At 42.9% G+C, this 20,887-nt stretch overlaps 1 protein-coding gene across 4 annotated transcripts in view; it reads right to left on the bottom strand.

Moving 5' to 3' along the window:
• Ripor2 (RHO family interacting cell polarization regulator 2) overlaps positions 1-20,887 on the bottom strand; it is a 103,804-nt gene that overhangs the window by 18,438 nt on the left and 64,479 nt on the right. For 3 of the 4 annotated variants that reach the window (XM_042683807.1, XM_042683809.1, XM_042683808.1), the window contains exons 9-15: positions 15,029-15,072; positions 13,581-13,706; positions 13,254-13,402; positions 11,590-11,719; positions 7,251-7,919; positions 2,951-3,135; positions 162-330 (exon numbers count right to left, since the gene is read on the bottom strand). In XM_042683807.1, the coding sequence (XP_042539741.1) occupies positions 162-330; positions 2,951-3,135; positions 7,251-7,919; positions 11,590-11,719; positions 13,254-13,402; positions 13,581-13,706; positions 15,029-15,072 (1,472 nt within the window). Of the gene's footprint in view, positions 1-161; positions 331-2,950; positions 3,136-4,015; positions 4,806-7,250; positions 7,920-11,589; positions 11,720-13,253; positions 13,403-13,580; positions 13,707-15,028; positions 15,073-20,887 lie in introns of those variants that run through there. The other variant, XM_042683810.1, reaches the window with a different exon arrangement.

Below are 20,887 nucleotides of genomic sequence, written 5' to 3'. Positions count from 1 at the left end.
TTAAGATGGCTAGAGAAAGATGCGCATGCCCCTTTGAGTTTTTGACTTAGTTCAAATTGAAGTAGAATTGTTTTTACTCCTGAATTTGAAAAGTCAGAATACACCTGCCTTGAATTTAAGCAACCCGGGCTCCCAAACACAAATGTAGTCATTAAACCAACCTGGACAAGCTGGGTGCAGTATTGTAGGTGCCTGACAATGGTGATGTCCAGGCTCTCATTTCCTGTGGTCAGTGGGAGAGGACTTCCTGCCACACTGGTCCCCACTCCTGTGTCTTCAGTCAGCGCTTCACTAAGATGCCCCCTGGCTTCCGGATGAACGGACCTATAACTGTCAAGCAGGAAGTTGAGCAAAGCATGAGTGTTTTCTTCCTGGGTACAGATCATAGGTCAAGTCAACATGGCTGCTGTCAGGCCCCCAGCAGCACTCACTAAATCAGTCTTTTCACTTGCCTAATTTGAAGATAGCTTTTGAAAACAACTTACTCCAGCCAGGTTGCCCATTTGCCTAGTATTAAAAGTTCATGCAAACAAATTACTTCTCGAGTTCTTCGTTTACTTCTCAAGCACAATGGACCATTTATGAAGTAGGTTTCCCCAAGAAGCCTTTGCAATATGCCCTCATTTTGTACTCGTTGCACTTTCCTGCTCTGTTGACAGGGTGATCTGCCAAATTCTCTGGGATTAAACTCTCCCCTGTATTTGTGGTTTCCCAAGAGTAGTACCATTAAGAAATAATCTGTCAAGGCCTTTCCCTGGCCTCAGATCAATTGTTGCTTGAAATAAAGGAAACAGGAAAGCTGCCAAGAACAGAGATGCTATGGACAAAAGTGGAAAACAGTGTTTGAATATTTAGAGCACAGTTTAGTCCGATCTCTCAGGACAGGACTCCACTGTCTCTGTACAGTTTAAAGGTAGATTATAATGGGCACTTGTGCAAAATATAGATTGTCGGTAACATCTTTTTTGTTGTTGTTGTTGGTCGTGGGGCTTGAACTCTGGGCCTGGGCACTGTCCCTGAGCTCTTCAGCACAAGACTAGCACTCTAGTCTTTCTGGTTGCTAATTGGAGATAAGAGTCTCATGGACTTTCCTGCCTGGGCTAGCTTTGAACTGAGATCCTAAGATCTCAGCCTCCGAAGTAGCTAGGATTATAGGTATGAGCCACGGGTGGCTGGCTCAATTTAATTCTTAAAGTGCATCTGTATGCTCACAAGGGAAAGACTAGTAACCTCAATTAAGATGGCATAACCGAGTTGTTAACCAGCATATCCTGTTCATTCAGATGGAATAGTGATGGGGAAACTTCCAAGTTTCATGCTGCACAATGTGTCCACAATGAAAAGATCAAACTTAGAAACTCCAATGGCTTTGCTCTGCTTCACATCTATCCCCTGCGGAAAGCCCTCAACTTTTGTCCTTGCAGTTAACACATTAAAACACATACACATACACACACACACACACACACACACACACACACACACACACACACACACATACACATACACACACACACACACACTCTCTCTTTTCCTGATTTTTTTTTTTTTTTAGTTGGTTGTGGGGCTTGAACTCTGGGCCTGGGTGCTGTCCCTCTGCTCTTCAGCTCAAGGTTGGGGCTCTACCGCTTAGGCCACAGCGCCACTTCCAGTTTTCTGGTGGTTAACTGGAGGTAAGAGTCCCATGGACTTTCCTTGCCCTGGCTGGCTTTGAATTGTGATCCTCAGATCTCAGCCTCCTTAGTAGCTAGGATTACAATGGTGAGCCACCAGTTCCAGCTTCCTGATACTTTTGATTATAAACAAGACTGAGTGAATTAGATTTATTTAATATAAATGTTCTGTAAAATGTACAAAAGTCCCATTTTTTTATTGTTAGGATACTGCTTATAGCAAGAAGAAAAACCTTTACATGCCTAACCTTGTTATACATTAGCTTGATTTAACAAGTACATAGAAACATTTTTGTGAAAGAAGTATTTCATGAATTCAATCAAGCTAGAAGTACAATGTTGAATGTGGAGTTAAATATTACATGTTAATCATTAAATGTTATTAAATATTAAATATTACATGGAGTTAAATATTAAATGTTAAGTTAAATATTACATTTATTTCCTAAAATTTATTTCCTTCTTTTCCCAGCTTGTTCAAGGGATAAATTCTAATCCTCATGTGTGTGTGTGTGTGTATGTGTGTGTGTGTGTGTGTGTGTGTGTGTGTGTGTATACATGTATGTCTGTGTGTGTCTAACAAGATTTTAGGGTCGAAAAAAATCATTCCTTTAGGAACAATGTAAAGCACCTCCCACCGAGAGCTCTGTAAAGGCTGGACAATCACAACCTTTTTAACTTGCATAACTCTTTTTTTTTTTTGGGGGGGGGGGTCCTGTCGTGGGGCCTGAACTCTGGGCCTGGACGCTGTCCCTCAGCTCTTCAGCTCAAGGCTAGTGCTCTACCACCTGAGCCACAGAGCCACTTCTGGCTTTTTTCTTTTTGCTTATGTGGTGCTGGGGAATCGAACCCAGGGCCTCAGGCATGCAAGGCAAGCACTCTACCACTGAGCCACCTTCCCAGCCCCTTGCATAACTATTTCTGTCACCATTATTGTGCTAAAAGTAAAGAACAGCAGGAAAGCAGCCTTTCCCAGGGGGAAGTGTGTTCCTTCACAATAAATGCTGACTGTGTGTTTCAATGGGCATTTTTCTTCATCTGACATCAGGAAAATGGACCCCATGGCTTGATTGCACAAGAATAACTGATGGAGACGGTGATACCCAGCCGGCTAGAGATCTAGTGGAGCTGTCAATCAACCCCGTTTATATTCTAAGGGAAATACACTCCACAGAGTGTAAGCCTGGTTGCATAAGTACATTGATGAGCGTGATCTTATGCAAAGATGCACTGAGCTGAAGGGAAGAAATACAGGCAGATGTTGACTTCATACTTACCTGTTTTTCTCAGTCTCAGCGTCTGAAAAAACTGAGTCAGCACCTCCTCCAACATGACAAACCTCATCAGCATCCTCTTCCTCCTCGTCAAAATCCGAGGTGTTCAGGAAATCAAAGCTTTCTAAAGCACTTTCAACGGTCAGACTTAAGCTGGAAGACCTGCTGCGGCTTCCTGCAGGCTTGCACTGCGAAGGCAGAAGGTACCAAGGACAGATCGCGTCAACACACCCAGAGGAGGAACAAGACACAAGGTAGTGGGCGAGGTGATACTTTTCTTTTTTCCAAGCCTTTATTATTATTATTTGTTATTCAAAAATCTTCAGATTAAAAAAAGAGAAACACAATCACCGATAAATGGCACAATGTCTGGGATCTGTTCCCAAAATAGTCCAGGGAGAAGCACACAGGTAGAAGAATAGAAACAAGATTGGCCACGAGTTGACACTGGGGATCATTGGGCATGACAAAGGATCGGGATGGGTATGTTTACTTCTTTTTGAATTTTTTTTTTTTTTTTGTTTGGTTGTGGGGCTTGAACTCTGGGCTTGGGCTCTGTCCCTGCACTCTTCAGCTCAAGGTGAGCGCTCTACCACTTGAGCCACAGCACACTTCCAGTTTTCTAGTGGTTTATTGGAGATAAGAGTTTTACAGACTTTCCTGCCCGGGCTGGCTTTGAACCATGATTCTCAGATCTCAGCCTCCTGAGTAGCTAGGATTACAGGCGTGAGCCACTGGTGCCCAGCCTCTTTAAAAAATTTTTATAACAAAAAATCAAAATAAAGTACGACCCCCCAGAAAGTCTTGGGAAACAGAACTGTTTATCTCCAAATAAAGTATAACCAACAAGCTGGGCACCATGACTGTGTAACTGGAGTTCCAACTACCCAGGAGGCTGAGATCTGAGGATCATAGTTTACAGCCAGCCCCAGCAGGAAAGTCTGTGAGACCCAATAAACTACCAAAGAAACCAGAAGTGCAGCTGTGGTGCAAGTGGTATAGCCTTGAGCAAAAGAAGCTCAGGGACAGAGCCCAGACTCTGAGTTCAAGCCCAGGACTGGCAAAAAAAAAAAAGGAAGGAAGGAAAGAAGGAAAAAACAAAGAATGAAAGAAAGGAAAGGGAGGAGAAAAAATAATCTTAAGATATTTCATCAGGCAAATTTTGAGTTACTGAGTCACTGTTGACTACTAACTAGTCTCTAATTCCAAGTGACAATGTCTTGACAGTACTGAGATCAGAGCTATCTATCTGTTTAGAGCTACTTCTAAATGACTACCAAACAAGATGCCAAGAAGAGAAAACTGCTCAAGTCCACTTAGGTCACACCCCTTAGGTAAGAGCTTAATGTTACATTTGCAAAATACAAATTTTTCTTTGATCACTGGGGAGCAAATGAACAGTGTAGAAGACCACTTTCTCTGGAATTTTGAAAGGAATCAGTACTATCACCCAACTGACCAAGTCCTGGAATTATGGGGACCAGGTCCTTCTATGGCTTGGAGAAGTCTATGTTGCAGGACATAAACAGAAACATCCAAACACACAAAGCCAGTTGCTATGGACACAGAGTTGGAGAGAAGTACTTCCAGGATGCTTGACAGTGTACTGAACAGGACAAGTCCTGCTAGTCAGATGCATTAAATGTCTTCCATCCAGCTAGCTGGTGCTCCTTTGCTGATTTCTTAGCACAGGATAGGAAAGGCCTTGCAGGGATCTGTCTCTGACTCCTAAGATGGCACAGAAGCACATGGGAAATGTCTTTTGGTCTTTTAAATCACAGTGGTTTCATTCACACTCAGTGGTCTCCATCCAAGTAGCCGTATCACTTAGTCTGTGATCCTCAAGATGTTTAGTACCCTAGGAATGTGAAGGAGGAAAAAAAGAGAGAAAGCTTTGTCCCGCTGAGGCTTGAATTCTGGCTGGATATGAAGCTACCTGCCCCAGACCTAAATTCCCAGGGACATTTTTAATCTCTGGGGGAGAGAGGAAACCAGGCTTCAAACCCATTAAAGAGTCATCGTTCCTAAGCTGGCTATCTGCACAGTTTGATATTAAACAGGACAGATGAGTTTAAGTATGTGTTATCGCAAAACAAAGGGTGGTTGAAGATTTGGAATTATTTTGGACTAATAGATGGAAATCGTACTCTGTGACTACAAGATTTTATAAACGATCAGATGCTCAGTGTTTCTTGGTAGATTGGATTATTTATCAGCACTGACACCTTGGACTAGAATTGGAGCTCCCATCACACCTGCCTGTCTCTGTCTCTCTGCTTCTTACTTTTTCCCCCTCCCTCCTATCTCTCCCCCTGATGCACAGGTGCTAGAGATCAAACCCTTATAATGTGTTATATAACATATATTATACATACCACTGATTTTACGACATCTGCTTTAAGAGGAACCAATATGTGTCTTAGTTCTTTGAAATTAACACATTTTGCTCACAAAGCAAAAAAAGATGATCTTTCTCACAAAAAAGATGATCAGTAGGACATGATATGACAACCCACCTGTAATCCCAGCTACTCAGGAGGCAGAGATAGGAGGATCATGGTCTTAGACTGGCCCTGGCAAAAGCATGAGACCCTTTCTGAAAAACCAACTAAAAGCAAAAGGATTGGGAGTGTGGCATAGGTTTTTGAGTGCTCTGTGTTCAAAATCCAAGTATTATGATAAAAGCAGATTCCAGGTTCCCTTTCCTGTTTCTCAGAGACCATACCTACAGTAGAACTAATCTGTTAAAAAGACATCAAGGAGCCAAGTGCCAGTGGATCATGGCTGTATACTAGGAGGCTGAGATCTGAGGATCACAGTTCAAAGCCAGCTGGGACAGGAACGTCCATGAGATTCTTATTTCATGGGTCAACCACTAAAAAGCCAGAAGTGGAGCTGTGGCTGAAGTGGTAGAGTTCTAGCCTTGAGTAGAAAAGCTCAGGGACCAGTGTTCAGGCCCTGAGTGAAGCCCCAGGATTAGGGAAAAAAGGACCTGGAGAGTCAGAAGCTAACCTGTCATCTACCCTGGTCACAAATTCTCTCCAGAAGTAGGTTAGCTTGACTGAAGAAAGAGATGGTTAAAGATGGAGGAAAAGCTTTTAATAAATAGCTCCTGATACCTCTTAAAACTGACCTGCAAAATGATGTAGCCTCCTATGTGCTGGTTCTTAGCTGACCACAGCAACCACTTTATACAATGGGCCTCTATGGAAAAGAATCCAAGTTCTCTTCTCTATGGCCTTATGAATCAGAATGGGAAAGAAAAGGATCCAAGAAATAGCAGTGTAATTCCAGACAAAATATCAAGCTCTTTCTGTGCAGTATTAAAAACAAAACAAAACAAAGACCAGGTATGGTGGTACATGCCTGAAAGCTCAGCTACTTGGGAAGAGGACATCAGATGGTTCAAGGCCAGGATGGGTAAAAGGTAGAAAAGACTCTATCTCAACAAATAAGCCAGTGTGCACAGCTGTCATTCTAGTTACATAGGAGGCCATAGATAAGAGGATCTCAGTCTGAGACAGCCCTGGGCAAAAACAGAAGACTCTCAACAGAAAAACAATTAAAGCAAAAAGGGCTAGAGGTTCAGGTGGTAGAGTGTCACATACACACAAAATGTTTAACTTCTATGCCAGGGGGAGACAAATCCATTTTAATGTAGCAGTGATGATCTCATTATTAGGACCTCCTCAGAAGAAATGATTCCTCTCTCTCCCACCTTCCCATTTCTAGCCTGTGGGATCACCATGGATTGAGGAAAATTTCTCTGGTGGAATCTAGAGGATGAGCAATGGTTAATCTAAGATCCTAAGGATGATCTGAGCCAAGTGCAGAAGTTTCTTCCAGCCAGCAGCTGTGAGCAGAAAGGATGGCTGGGGCTCAAATATCCCCAGGACTGGGGCTGGCTGACTTCCTTCTCAGGGAAATGGCTTCCTGCTTCCCTGTAGTCTTAGATGAACCCTATTTAGTAACATCTGTGGTGAGCAAGCCCCCAACATTTCACACTTGGGATCAGAACAATTAACTCTGGGACAAGTCACACATCCATTAGAGCTCCTAATGCCAACTCTTAATCAGTAAAATTGATCTGTTGCCAGAAAAATAAAATTATTTGTATACATACATATATTTATTTAATTGGCATAAAAATCACTGCTATTTAAATGATTATTGATCCTGTGTCTGGACAGGTTTTAGAAAACAACAACCAAAACAAATAGAACCCTTACACTATCTTACATAAAATGTTGGCTTAGGATTCTGCTCTCCAAATAGAATTCAATTTCTCTGAAAGGGTACTTACTTTTAGAATATCATCCAAGTGCATGACTTCTTGGTTGAGATCTTGAAACTCCTTGTACTGCTCTTTATGGGGTTCCAGTGCCAGGAAAAGCCCGTTAAAGGCATCTTCTAAGCTGCCATCCAGGAAGGATCTACAGCCTTCCGATTCCCCACTGAGAGAGCCCTCGAAGGGCAGCTTCTCCGCAGCCACCGGCACCTCAGCTGACGTGAGCCTCTTGACCAGCTGCTTCGTGATGTTCCCTTCAAAAGTGTCCAGTTCCACAGGCTTGAGTTCCGAGGCCTCATCAGACTCCTGTAGGAGGGCCTCAGCTACACCATTCTCTATGAACAGGTGCTCTGCACCAACACCTTCAGCTAAGGTCGGCTTCCTGGATTCTTCTTTATCTCCCTTTGAGTGGCACTTTGGTTCTTGGTCTTCTCCCAAGGAGTTTCTGGAAGATGCTGAGCTGTCATCTTCCAGGCCCTCGTTCTGGGAGGACAGGCTGCTATGGGTAAGCTCTGCAGGGGTGATGGTGATTTCTGGGTTTGCTGAGCACAAGCTGGAGGGAGAGGCAGCTGAGTTGGAGATGAGGTTGCAGTCGCCATTGGGCAAGTCACTGAAGCTGAGAGACAGGGGCATTTTCTCCTCGGAGGCCTTTCCATTTTCAAAGATGTCATCAGGTAGATTTGACTGTGGATTTAAGGCACTTCATTATTATTTACAATACAAAGGATGCCTTTGACATGGCTTATTTTCAGGCTAAATGGAAAGTAGTTAAAATGTAAAAACAAAACAAAACAAAAAACCCAGAACATTCATCTTAGCATTTGTTGTTTGTCAATGTGTGTCTCTGTGTGCGTATGTATTTATGTGTTAAATAAAATTTAAATAACTCATTAAAAACTGTTTTCATTGTTAAACCTAGATGGAAATTCATAGGTTTGATATTTTTCCAAAGAGAAGGTTGGGGATATTACTTGTTTTCTAAGTTCCAGGATCTCACAGTATTTAACAGCCATAGTTTTTCCCTTCTTTTTCTTCCCTCCTCCTTTCCTTTCCTTTTCTTTTTCTTTTATTTTGACATCTTAGAAAAAGGCACTTTTCAACATTCAGGATATTTTGTTCCCAAGATGTGAGACTTGGTTCTGCTTGAATTCCCCTAAAAATTATCTTTTGAAAATCTCTTCCCACAAATCGTAAGTTCTTGAAAGGGTTTCATCAGTTTAATATCCATGCCACAAATAATTCAAGCCCAGCAATACATCTGCATAGTTTCTCTAAAAATGCGAGCAAAAAGGCTAATCAATTTGAAACATCCATCTCCCAGGAGGCAAACTCCAGGGCTCTCAGAACTGTCTAGAAGCATAGGCCGTTTCAAGGATACTCTATTTTTCAGGAAGCAAAACTCTGAAGAGAGAAAGGTAAGAAATGTCCAGATAACCAGGCTGGGAATGTAGGTTGATTGGTAGAATGCGTGCCTAGCATGTGCAAGACTGGGTTTAATGTACAGGAAAAAAAAAAAAAGAAAGAAAGAAAAGAAATATCCAGGTAACCAAGATAATTTGTTTATGCCAGGGCTATAATTTCTTTTTTTTTTTTCTTTTTTTGTGCCAGTAATGGGGCTTGAACTCAGTGCTTCGGAACTGCCCCTGAGTCTCTGTTGTTCAAAGCTAGCACTCTACCACTTGAGCCACAGCACCACTTCTGGCTTTTTCTGTGTATGTGGTACTAAGGAATGAACCCAGGGCTTCATGCATACTAGGCAAGCCACATTCCCAGCCCAGGGCTGCAATTTGTAACTCAGATTTCCTTTCACTGTAGTCTGTATGTAGTATCTAAATGCCAAATGTTGCTCTATGGAAATATTTTCTGTTTATTTGAAATTAACTCTTTCAAAATTCCTAATTTTCCGCATTCCAGTTTTTTTTTTTTTTTTTTTGTTGGCTGTGGGGCTTGGACTCTGGGCCTATGTGCTGTCCCTGAGCTCTTCAGCTCAAGGCAAGTGCTCTACCACTTGAGCCACAGCACCACTTCCGATTTTCTGAGTGGTTTTTTGGAGATAAAGAGTCTCCTGGACTTTTACTGCCTGGGCTGGCTTTGTACCTTGATCCTCAGATCTCAGCCTCTGAGTAGCTAGGATTACAGGTGTGCCCAGCTCCAGTTTTGTTTGTTTTTTGTCTTTTTAAACTGGTAAATAGGACTTGAACTTAGAGCTTCATTCTTGTGTGGCTTGTTTGCTCAGGGTTGGCACTTGGCCACATGAGCCATGTCTCCAGCCTGGCTTTTTGCTGGTTAACTGGAAATATAGTCTCATAGGCTTTTCTGCCTGGGCAGGCTTTGAACCTCCATTCTCAGGTCTCACCATCCTAAGTAGCTAGGGTTATGGGTTTAGGACACTGGTATTCAGACCAGATTGTATTGTAGTGTATCATTTATTTTTGCCAGTCTTTGGGCCTGAACTCGGGGCCCTAAGCTCCTTGCCCCTGAGCTCCTTTTGGTCAAGGCGAGTACCACAGCACCACTTTTTCTGTCATTTGAGGTAAGCTTCTGCTGGCTTTGAACTGCAATCCTCATATCTTAGCCTCCTGAATAGTTAGGATTACAGGCATAAGCCACCAGCACCTAGCTCAGATTACATTTTTGAAGTACAGTCAACCCTTTATATCTATGGGTTCTACATCTGCAGATTTAACTAACCATGGATAGAAAATATGGAGGAATCAGTCTGTACCTAACATGTACAGACTTCCTTCTTGTCATTATTCCTTAAACAATATAGTGTAACAACTAATAACAGTGTTTATTGTGGGTCAAGTATTTTCAGTAGTTTAGAGATGATTTCAACTATAATAGGAGGATGTGCTTGGGTTATACACAATTACTGTGACATTTTATATAAGGGACTTAAGCATCTATGAACTCTGGTATCTGAGATGATTCTGGAACCAATTCACTGTAGATAACAGGACTAACTATAAATAGCATCAAACTAATGGTTATTTATTTATTTATTTATTTATCTGTGATGGTATTGGGGCTTGATCTCAGGGCCTAGGCACTGTCTCTGAGCTTTTGTGCTTAAAGCTAGTGCTCTACCACTTGAGCCACATCTCCACTCCTGGCTTTTTGGTGGTTAATTAGAGATAAGAATCTCATGGACTTCTTCACCTGAGCTGGTTTCAAACTGCAATCCTCAGATCTCAACCTCCTAAGTAAGTATGAACTACTGGTGCCCAGCTAAAGATGACTTTTATATGTTTGTGAAGAGCAGTAAACTCCATATATGTATAAATGTGTGTAATTCTATTGTAATCTATTGTATTTCTATGAATTAAAGTATTTGGTGAAAGCATAATAGAATTAACAAATGGTGCAATAACCCATGACTGATAACCCTTTTAACCTCTTTAAAAACAGCCCTGACAAAACTGAGTTAAAATCTTTCTGATTGCCATTTTTTGGGAATCTGGGCTCAACGGTAAGCCAGTTACCTTCTGAAATAACCACCCCCCCCCATGATCTTAATAATTGTTGTTTAAAAAAATGAGAATCTTGTTACCATGGATACCTTTGCCACAGTGGAAAGAGGGGAAAAAAAATCACAGCACAAAAACAGGGATGATGGGACACGAAGAACAACCAAGTTGCATGCATGGCCAAGTTTCCCCACCCCAGGACAGGATAGCTGTCACGGTTACAGAGAGACAAAACAAGACATGCTGAAGGATGCATGCACAGCCCTCCCCCCCACCCCCTTCCACCGGAAGTGGAGCACGACACACCCAGGCAGGCCACACTCACATAGAACTCTAGCAGGGCCTTGGGGTTCAGGCTGAGGGAGGGCAGGTCACTGACAGAGCGGCTGCGATGCAGCTTGGCAAAGAAAGTGTCTCTCAAGGCACTCAAGACAGACAGCCGCACGGGCCTGTCTGGTGAAGGAAGTAACCATCTCTTCAGAAGTCAAGGCAAGATGGGGGGGTTAGTGGAAAGTACCAGGTTACCAGGTTTCATTAGCAACCCTTTCTGATGGACAACAAGGCGGCCATTATTTAGATCCATTGTGTCAAAAGACTCATCTTAAGAGAACATTCAGAAAAGTCTACATGCCACGATCCAGCCATAGGTACAGCAGGGGTAAGGGGAGAAGGAAGGACAGAAAGGTTCATGGCCCCAGTGCATGGGGGCCAGCTGCAGCTGGGAATGTGGTTTCCTTAGATACCACTGGGTCAGGGTGAGTTTACACATGAGATGGTTAGGAATTCTTGAGAATCCCCAACTCCGCTGGTAGGCATTTCAAGTACTGGGTGTGAGCCATGGCTCAGACTCAACATGGTTACTGCAGGGATCACAGTGAACTTACAAAGAAAGAGTGATCTTTGGAGGTGGGTGTTTCCGGGGTGCCCTGGCTGTACATGGACATCCTCCTTTGGAGAGCAGCTGTCTTGTTCCCAGTACCTGAGGAAGGTGTGGTGTCCTCCACATCAAAGGGACTGCAAAACAATAGGTCCTCAGCTAGGCATGTCTGTTAAAGCCATTTATAAGCATCAGGCTGAAAGCCAAGAAATCATCTCTTTATGTTACAATTAACCCAAACAACTGGAAATGGGGCTGTTTGGTTGGGGCCAAATTATTTTGTCAGAAAATAAATCAAGAAAAAAAGAAAAGATGAACGGAAGACTGCCTCTACCTACCTGAGACCACAGACTAATACTAATTTAAACACAATTTATCTATATGTTGTTCTTCCACATGAATATTAGAAACTAAACGTATTTGTGCTTTGCTCCAACATCATGAGATGCTGGAAAGGTACATAATAATGTTTTCTTTTGGTTGGTTCTAGGGCTTGAACTTAGGGCCTGACTGCTCAAGGCTAGCACTCTACCATTTCGCACCATAGCTCCTCTTTCAGGTTTTGGGCGATTCATTGGCGATAGGCTCATGGAGTTTCCAGCCCTGGTTTTGAACCGTGATCCTCAGATTTCAACCTTCTCAGTAGTTAGGGTTACAGGGGTAACCAGTGCCTGGCAACTTTTTGAGCTTTTAGGAACTTTACCCTTTGGGAGATTTTGCGTATGTATGTGCGTGCTGGTAACTGGGGCTTGAACTCAGGGCCTTATACTCCAGTTCGGATTTTTTTTTTCTGCTCAAGGCTGGTGATCTACCATTTGAGCCATGTATCACCAGCTCCAGCTTTTTTTCTTTTCTTTTTTTTTTCTGGTTTATTGGAGATAAAAGTTTCATGGATTTGTCTGCCCAGGATGGCTTTAAATCATGATTCTCATATCTCTGCTTCCTGAGTATCTAGGATTGTAGGCATGAGCCACCAGTGACCAGCTTCTTTTGTCCTTTGTATATCCTCTATTTTAATAAACGGGCATATAGGAACTATATAAAATGTCTGATGTGACATTTTATGTGAAGTATATGAGGTAATTGATAGGCAATGAAAACACCATAATGAGAAGTGGAATCTTCTGAAGTTAGACTATCTCATTATTGGTCAGATTTTTCTTTCAAACTGGTTTAGTTGAGGAACATTTTTTTTTTTCAGTACTGCTGTTTGAACTCAGGACTTCATCCTTACTAGGCAGGTACTCTTACTACTTGAACCACACCTTCCACCCTGCTTTGTGCTGGTTATTTTGAAGATGGAATCTAGCAAACATTCTGTCAGGTTGGTCTATGAATTGTGATCCCTCAGCCCTTAATCTCCCGAGTAGTTGGGAGTCCAGATTGAGATACTGGTACCTAGCTTCAGAGACAGTTAAATAGAGAGATAGGGAGGAATGGAGAATAAACTAATTAAAAATAGGAAATCGAACAGCAGAGTAGTGATGCTAGCCAGGCTTCTCAAACAGCTGCACAGACTCGAGGGCCTGAGATTCTAAGGCAACAGGTCCCCTGAGTCCACTGAGCTGACTGCTCTCTGCTTATGTTGATGGCTCATTCATACACCAGCTCTGAATAGCACTAGCCAATCACATGCATTTCCACCTGATGAACTTGAACAGGGCAACTTACTACCAGGTGATTTCCAGATTCAGTTTGATGGTGCCCAGGTCGTTGATGTCCACAGCCACCACCTGAGGGCGGGCTGCAAATAGCTCTTTGGTTTCACAGGTCACACTGCCTACCAGGATGTGAGTGGCTAGTCCTTTGAGCTCTGTGACCTGTGGTGGGAGCAAGAAGAGAAAAGGGGACTTTGTATCCGTCCCTTCCCCTTACTTCTTTCAGAAGCACACGTGAAATCACAGGTGGCTATTTCAAAAGCCCAGCAGTGGCAGAGTTATGGGGGAAAAGGTTCCCACCCTTGTATCATCCAATCACAACCCCCAGACAATACGGTACCTTGATAGAAATGAACCCAACCACCAAGGGCAGGAAGACAGTTTCTTCTCCATCCCAACTCTGTTTGCCATTGACTTCTATTTTGCCTTTCAGTTTCCACCTCTGCCGGCCATACTTCATGAAAATCTGGGGGAAGACATCAGAGGGCCCTCAGGTTCCACACTGTGCTCCCCCTCCCACCCCAAGTACCAAGATCAAAGCGGGAAGACAGTAAGTAGATGGTGCTCCTCCTTTCCCATCACCCTCACCCTCCATTCCCTGCATCTGGGCTCTTAAGAGGAGCTGATGGGTGGGGAAGTGACTTTCAGGATGGGAGTAAGCACAGAGGGTGTGGCAGGGTTCTTCAGCAGAACAAAGGCCCCCACGTGGTGCCCTTCCATACACTGATGAGCAATGCTTTCTCTAGTTAGTTCTATCCTAATAGAACAGCTATGGATTGGGACTTATTCTCCACAGATTCCAACTCCCTTAGTGAGACAAGAAGCCATCACTAAAAGTTATTTAGCAGTCAGCAGCAAAACATAAAGATATCTCCCCCTGGGTAAGGGAGACAACTAGATAAGGACTTCGAACCTACAAACACTGGGGACAAGGTATATAGTCTCCCCTTGTCCAGATGGTCTTAATCATTATGAAAGGGGATGGATGAAATTACAAAGGGAAGAAATGAAAGGCTTTTTTTTTATTTTGAATACACTTTTTTAAAAAAATGCAGATCTCTGTTATTAGTCTTTAGGCGTAGGATTTAGGATCAATCATGATCATGGATTTGAACTTTGTTACAAAGGACGGTTTGGGGGGAGGGAGGTCACATGGCAAAATATGAATCTAGATTGTGAATCAGCCAAAGTATCAGGGTTAAATTGGTTGTGTAGAAAATTGTGCAATGCTCACATCAAAGACTGTCCTTCTAAGTTGGCAGAAGAACTTAAGAGATGAAAGATCAGAATGTCTACATGTTACTGTGAAATGGCTTAGTAGAATAATAGTTCTATGATAGTCATAATCATAAGACAGCAGAGCTGGGCGCTGGTGGCTCATGCCTGTAATCCTAGCTATTCAGGAGGCTGAGATCTAAGGATTGCGGTTCAAAGCCAGCCCAGGCAGGAAAGTCCATGAGACTCTTATCTCCAATAAAAACCACTAGAAAACTGGAAGTGGCGCTGTGGCTCAAGCAGTAGAGAGCTCGCCTTGAGCTGAAGAGAGCAGGGACAGCGCCCAGGCCCAGAGTTCAAGCCCCACAATCGACCAAAAAAAAAAAAAAAGACAGCAGATACAATATAATATTTACAAAGTGGTGATTGTATTGGAAGAGTATATGGGGAAGTCTTGTATCAATCTCCAAACTTGGCTTAAAATGACTCAGAGAACAAATGCAACTTGGACAAAATAAGCACCACTGCCCTCTAAGTCCTCAAGCCCAACACCAAGACAAACACATGACTTACTTCATATTGATCTCCAGGACAGAGGCGAGCAAAGCCAGCCAGACCTGTAAAAATAAGCAATTAGGTTAGAAGTACAGAGCACATTACCCCTCTTTAGAAACCTAAATTAGCACATTTAAATAACTGAAGTACTCTGTGGAGAAATTTCAGCTACCATTTTTTTGCAAGGCACCATCTGTGGATAACAGCTTTTTTGTGGGGGGGCATTCCACCTATCAAGGTTAGAGAGCCACACTCCTTGCAGGGTGGCTGTTTCTGGGCAGGGGAGATTGGGAGCTTGAGCTCTGTGTAGTATGGGGGCTTGAGCTCTACGTAATATTGGCAGATTACAGGATCAGAAAGATGCAATCATTCATTTACTAACATATTTCCAGGAAAATGAAATGGTCTCTGCTTTTGTTTTGGTCCTCTAAGGTATAGTTTCTAGGCACCCCGTAGTTAAGATTCCATACAATCGCTCCTGTTGCCTCTCCTGGATACACTCAATAGCATTTCTTCAGCATGATGATGCCTGTATCTGCTAGGCAATGAAACTGCTGGAAATGGATTCTTACTGACACAATAGTAGTAATGAAGTAAAGAAAATCAAAGCCAGGAGTCAGGTACTCATTTCTAGAATCCCTAGCTACTCAGGAGACAGATCTGAGGCTTGTGGTTTAAAACCAGCTGTGGGGCTGGGAAGGTGGCTCAGTGGTAGAGCGCTTGCCTTACATGCCTGAGGCTCTGGGTTCGATTCCTCAGCACCTCATAAGCAAAAAGAAAAAAGCCGGAAGTGGCGCTGTGGCTCAAGTGGTAGAGCTAGCCTTGAGCTGAAGAGCTGAGGGACAGCGCCCAGGCCCCGACCGGACCCCCCCCCCCCAAAAAAAAAAAAAACCCAAAAACAACCAGCCGTGGCAGGAAAGTCCATGAGGCTTTTATCTCCATTTAACTAGCAAAAAGTCAAAAGTGGAGTTGTGGCTCAACTGGTGGAGTGCAAGCCTTCAGTGGAAAAAGCCAATGCAGTGCCAGGTCCTGAGTTCAAGCTCCTGTTCTGGCACAAATAAACAAAACAACAACAAAAAAAGGGGCTGACTTGGAACTCCCGATCCTCCTGTCTTTGGCCTCCTGAATGCTGAAATTACAGGCATGTACCACAATGCCTGGCGGTTAGCATTTCTCAAATGCTTTCTATATGTCAAGCATGAGTAATGGTGTGGGAAGATAGAACCAGGTACATCAGGAATGCAAGCAGTCAGCTCCCAGAAGCTTATCAGAAAGCTAAGGTTCACTTTAACCAGCTGTTTGCTGCTCTAGGGGCTAGTTGCTGTAACAATTATAAAGTGAAGCTTTTTACATTTATAGGGAGTGCACAAATTTTATTCAAGGAATTAAAGTTTTTTTTTTTTTTGTCAGTTGTGGGTCTTGAACTCTGGGCCTGGGCACTGACCCTGAGCTCTTCAGCTCAAGGCTAGCGCTCGACCCTACTTCCCCTTTTCTGAGTAGTTTGTTGGAGGTAAGAACCTCACAGACTTTCCTACCTAGGCTGGCTTTAAACCACGATGCTCAGATCTCAGCCTCCTGAGTAGCTAGGATTACAGGGGTGAGCCCCTGTATCTGGCTTAAAGTTTTTGTTGTTGTTGTTTTTTTAAATAAGGAAAAAGTGGCACTATGGCTCACACTTATAATTCTAGTTATTTGGAAGGGAGAGGTCAGGAGGATCGTGTTTTGAGGGCAACCTGGGCAAAGAAAAGTTTTCAAAACTTTATCTCAACAGAAAAAGCTGGGCATGGTGGCATAAACATGTCATTTGCTAAACTAGGAAATATAAATAGGGGATCATAATCCAGGCTGGCCCAGACAAAAAGTGAGACCCGATTCAAAACTAATAAATACAAACAAGGGCAAAAATCTTTATCATTTAACTTTCTAATGAAAAGCAATACAATTTTATGACTAAAATTACAATTACACATTCAGTACAGCCCAGCGATGGAGGCTCTCATGCTTGCAATCCAAGCTATTCAGGAGGTTGAGGGATACAGTTTTTAAAGCCAGACTGGGCAGGAAAGACTGTGAGACTCTTATTCCAATAAAGCACCAAAAAGCTGTGGCTAAGGGAGTAGAATGGTAGTCAAACCTTGAGCACAGAAAGCTTGGGGACAGCAGTCAGACCCTAGTTCAAGTCCCAGGACTGGCACCAGTGTAATAGAATTGTGAGCAAAATAAAGGCAGTATATGACTTCAACTATATATCAACATATTCATAGGAATAATTATAGAAAAATATGCCCAACTGATAAAAAATAATTATGTCTAGTAGGACAGAATTACAGAGAAAGCTAAGTTTTTAGTTTTAGAAAAGATCATTTGGTTATTTTATGATTAAAAAAGAGAAAAAAAAATAAGATTCTAACACACTGGCAGGCAGCAGAACCACACATAAAATGCTGATTGGATGCTTGCAACCATTTAAACAAAATTTAGCCCTGGCTGGAGCAGGCACTTAAGAATTTAGTGTTGGGGTATATTTCTAAATGTTTTAAAAACAAGGCACTACTTTTAAAATGTGACAGTGGAGATCCAAGAAGACACACAATTCTTCCCTGCTTAACCAATAATGTTACACATGCAGCTTGTAGAGGAAATAATTCTGATTAGCTGGCACAAAAAACAGCTCTTTGAGCCTTATTCCTTCACATGTAGAGACATCTGGAAGATGAACTAAATCATTTGGCTCTTTAGCCTTTTCAAGATGCTATTTGTAACCTTCAAGTAATAGTTTTTAAATTAAATAATATTACCCATGTAAAGATAATGAGTTTCACATAATTAGTTTTACCATCTACGAATAGTCCTATTAAGTTATGAGATGATTTTTTTAACTTTTGAAATGGTGGCATTTGAATCCAGGCTCTTGCATATACTAAGCAAGTCCTCTACCACTGTACTATATAACCAAGTCCTAATAGTGAAACTCTTACATGAACAAATGTGATCCTACCTGCCTTAGTACAACTATGTTAAAACTCAAAGATCCAGTCTTGTAAAAAAACCTGTTGTTACCATCTAGTGTCAGTGGATGGCAGCAAGGCACCAGTTTGCATGCTTTCCACACTGAACCCATTAAAGAACAGCTTTCACTAACAATTAGAACCTAAACAAGCCACTTAAAAGAATTTACTGATGAGCCAAATTAAACCTATCGTTACTAATAATCCTGAGGAATTTATTCTTTAAAAAATACTTCTGAAAGAAAGCTTAAGTGGCTGGCTTTTACAAATCCAGAGCTTGACACACTACTTCTAATAAACTCCCAAGTACTTAAAAAAAAACCCTGCAAATTAGTTTAAGATTACTACCATAGCCTGTTTACTGTACAACTACAACAGAAACCTGGCCTGGTATTGAGTAAAGAGGAAAATCCTTTGAAGGTCGTCGCCCTTTTCTAAATTACCAGGAATTTTGTTTCTGAAGCAGCAATATCTGAATTCCCATTCAGGTTATATAATACATTTGTGTTAATAAGGTAACAAAAGCAATCAGGTAACAAAATGGCAATCATCAGAGAAAGTAGAACTGGCCTGGTGCTTCTAAAAGCTCTGCTGTGACAGTGCTCATGGTACTGGCAATACAATTAGCAATGCCAGTGGGCCAGGGGTAGTTATCGCCTGTCCTTGAGGCCTGGCTGGTTTCTTTCAAACGCTGCTCTGTGGTTGGTTGGCATTTGCATAGTTGGCCCAAGCTGTATGTTTTCTTAGCAATTTGGTTATTACTATTACACTGTCTAAGAAGTATTTGTTATGGCTCCTCAAAAACTATGGCAGGGGTAATTTCCCAGGAATAAACATGGGGAGGTGGCAGGTTGGGGGGTAGGGAACCTTTGTACCTATAGTTCTTTTTCGGATGTTTAAATCTGCTCACAGATTATTGGTGCAATAGCTTTTCCAAAGCCTGAACTGCAGGGCTCAGGGCTACACCATGCAGCTACGATTTGGGCTTCCTTTGCCAGAAGCCATTCTACCAGAAGAATGCTTTCCACCATTTTGTTTTCCACTTCTATTGTTAGTTTTCCTCCCAAGAGTCAACACTTCCTACTCTAAGGAAAAAGCAGCCAACAGTCATCCTATTGCAGGCCTTATTGATTTATTGACCAGGCATAGTAATTCAGCTTTCCTTGTGCATTCCAATGGCCTGAGTTGCTTGAAAAGCTGGGAGGGCCTAGCTCTGCCTTTTCGATGCACCCACACACATTACTTGGAGTAATAATCAAGAGGAAAAATCAATTTTCCCTAAGAGTCTGTGTTTCTAAACGGTTAGAGTGTGGGCTGAGGAAGAGGGGTCAAGAGTTTGAGGCCTTCTTGGTTCACTGATATGCATCTAGAGTTCTTTTTAGCTGAGCAGCACTCATGGCTTTTCACAATCTAGCTTCAAAGAACTTTCTACAGCTCTTCTCTCAAGTATTTGAGGCACACTAATTTGTCATTTGGGGACATTATTTCTACTCTTGCCCCCTTCCGCCCCCCCCCCCCCCCCCAGCAGTCCTGGCCCTTGAACTCAGGGCCTGGGCATTGTCCCTGAGCTTCTTTTGCTCAAGGCTAGCACTCTACCACTTGAGCCACAGTGCCACTTCTGGCCTTTTCTGTTTATGTGGTACTGAGGAATAATCAAACCCAGGGCTTCATGCATGCTAGGCAGCCACATTCCCAGCCTAATTTCTACTCTTTGATGAATGGTATTCCAGTCTTCCTGGTTCTAAGAATTCCATTGGGACAGCCTTCCTCCTCTCCAGCCTCATTCTGGTGAATTGCATTTTCCTTTCTGTCTTGCCTACTTTCTCTCCCTCCATCTCTTCTTTCCAAGATGGAGTCTTTCTATGTAATATAATCCAGATTGGCTTCTGACTCTTGACATACCCCTCCCCCCCCATTCCACATCAGCCTCCAACCTCGACTCCTTTGCCTACTCAGGATTCTAGTTATTTACTAGTCCATTTGGTTATCCAAGCCATGGAATTAGAAGGCACTCATCCATACATCCACTTTCTCCAGTGGGGAATGAGGCAGGGACTATTGAGAAGGAGGCACCCAGTGCCTGGCCAGGAGCAGCTGCTCAGGAAGTGCTTGCTCAGCTCTCTATCCATCTCCCTTCCTCCCACCCCCCTCCCACCCAATCACCTTCCTGGCCCGGCTGTCAGTTGTGTTGGGGGAGGGGCCAAAAGGGAAGTGTGGATGGGTGTGGTGACAGGAAGCTAAAGGATGCCAGGTTCAAGGATGTTATAAAACAGAGTGTTGGGGGTACTTTTTTTGTTTTATCAGAATCGAGAACAGAGGAGAAAGCAGCACAAGAGAGCTATCTTGGCAGCACAAGAGCAATCCCTTTTCTGGAGGGAGAAGAGAATTCCAAGGGGGTACTGCCCTTCAAAAGGCTTCACAGATGGAGTGTCTGAGTTCTTAAGCTAGATTAGGAAAGTGGAGCTGACAGAAGTCTACCAATGGAAAAGGAGAAAAATTCATTTCAGGTCTGGGAGACTCCTGGAGTTCAAGTGGAAGTTAAGGAAGAAGGTGAGGCAAGCAAGATGGACAAAAAAAGGGAGAGATAGGTCAACAGAGACTCCCGCAGTCCACCATGATATCTCATAGGTACCAAACACATTCAGGAGCTGGGTGGTCAGATTACCCTCCCCCACGCCCAGGATGGCAGGGTTCCAGTCTCATTCCCTCACTCACTACCAGGCCTGAGGTTGATTGGGGAAGTAGGAAGTATCTTTACTTTGCCTTTCTTCTGGGGTACCTGTGTGCTAGACTGAAGGACACCTCCCCTAGGAAAGATCATGAGCTCTGGTTAATAGTATCTGCTTAGCTGCTAGAACTTCCTCATACT

This window comes from Dipodomys spectabilis, unplaced genomic scaffold (genome assembly GCF_019054845.1).
Source record: "Dipodomys spectabilis isolate Male_0828 unplaced genomic scaffold, ASM1905484v1 ptg000085l, whole genome shotgun sequence".
NCBI lineage: Eukaryota > Metazoa > Chordata > Mammalia > Rodentia > Heteromyidae > Dipodomys > Dipodomys spectabilis.
The sequence above is the reverse complement of the archived record's forward strand: the minus strand, read 5'-3'. Positions and strand labels throughout refer to the sequence as shown.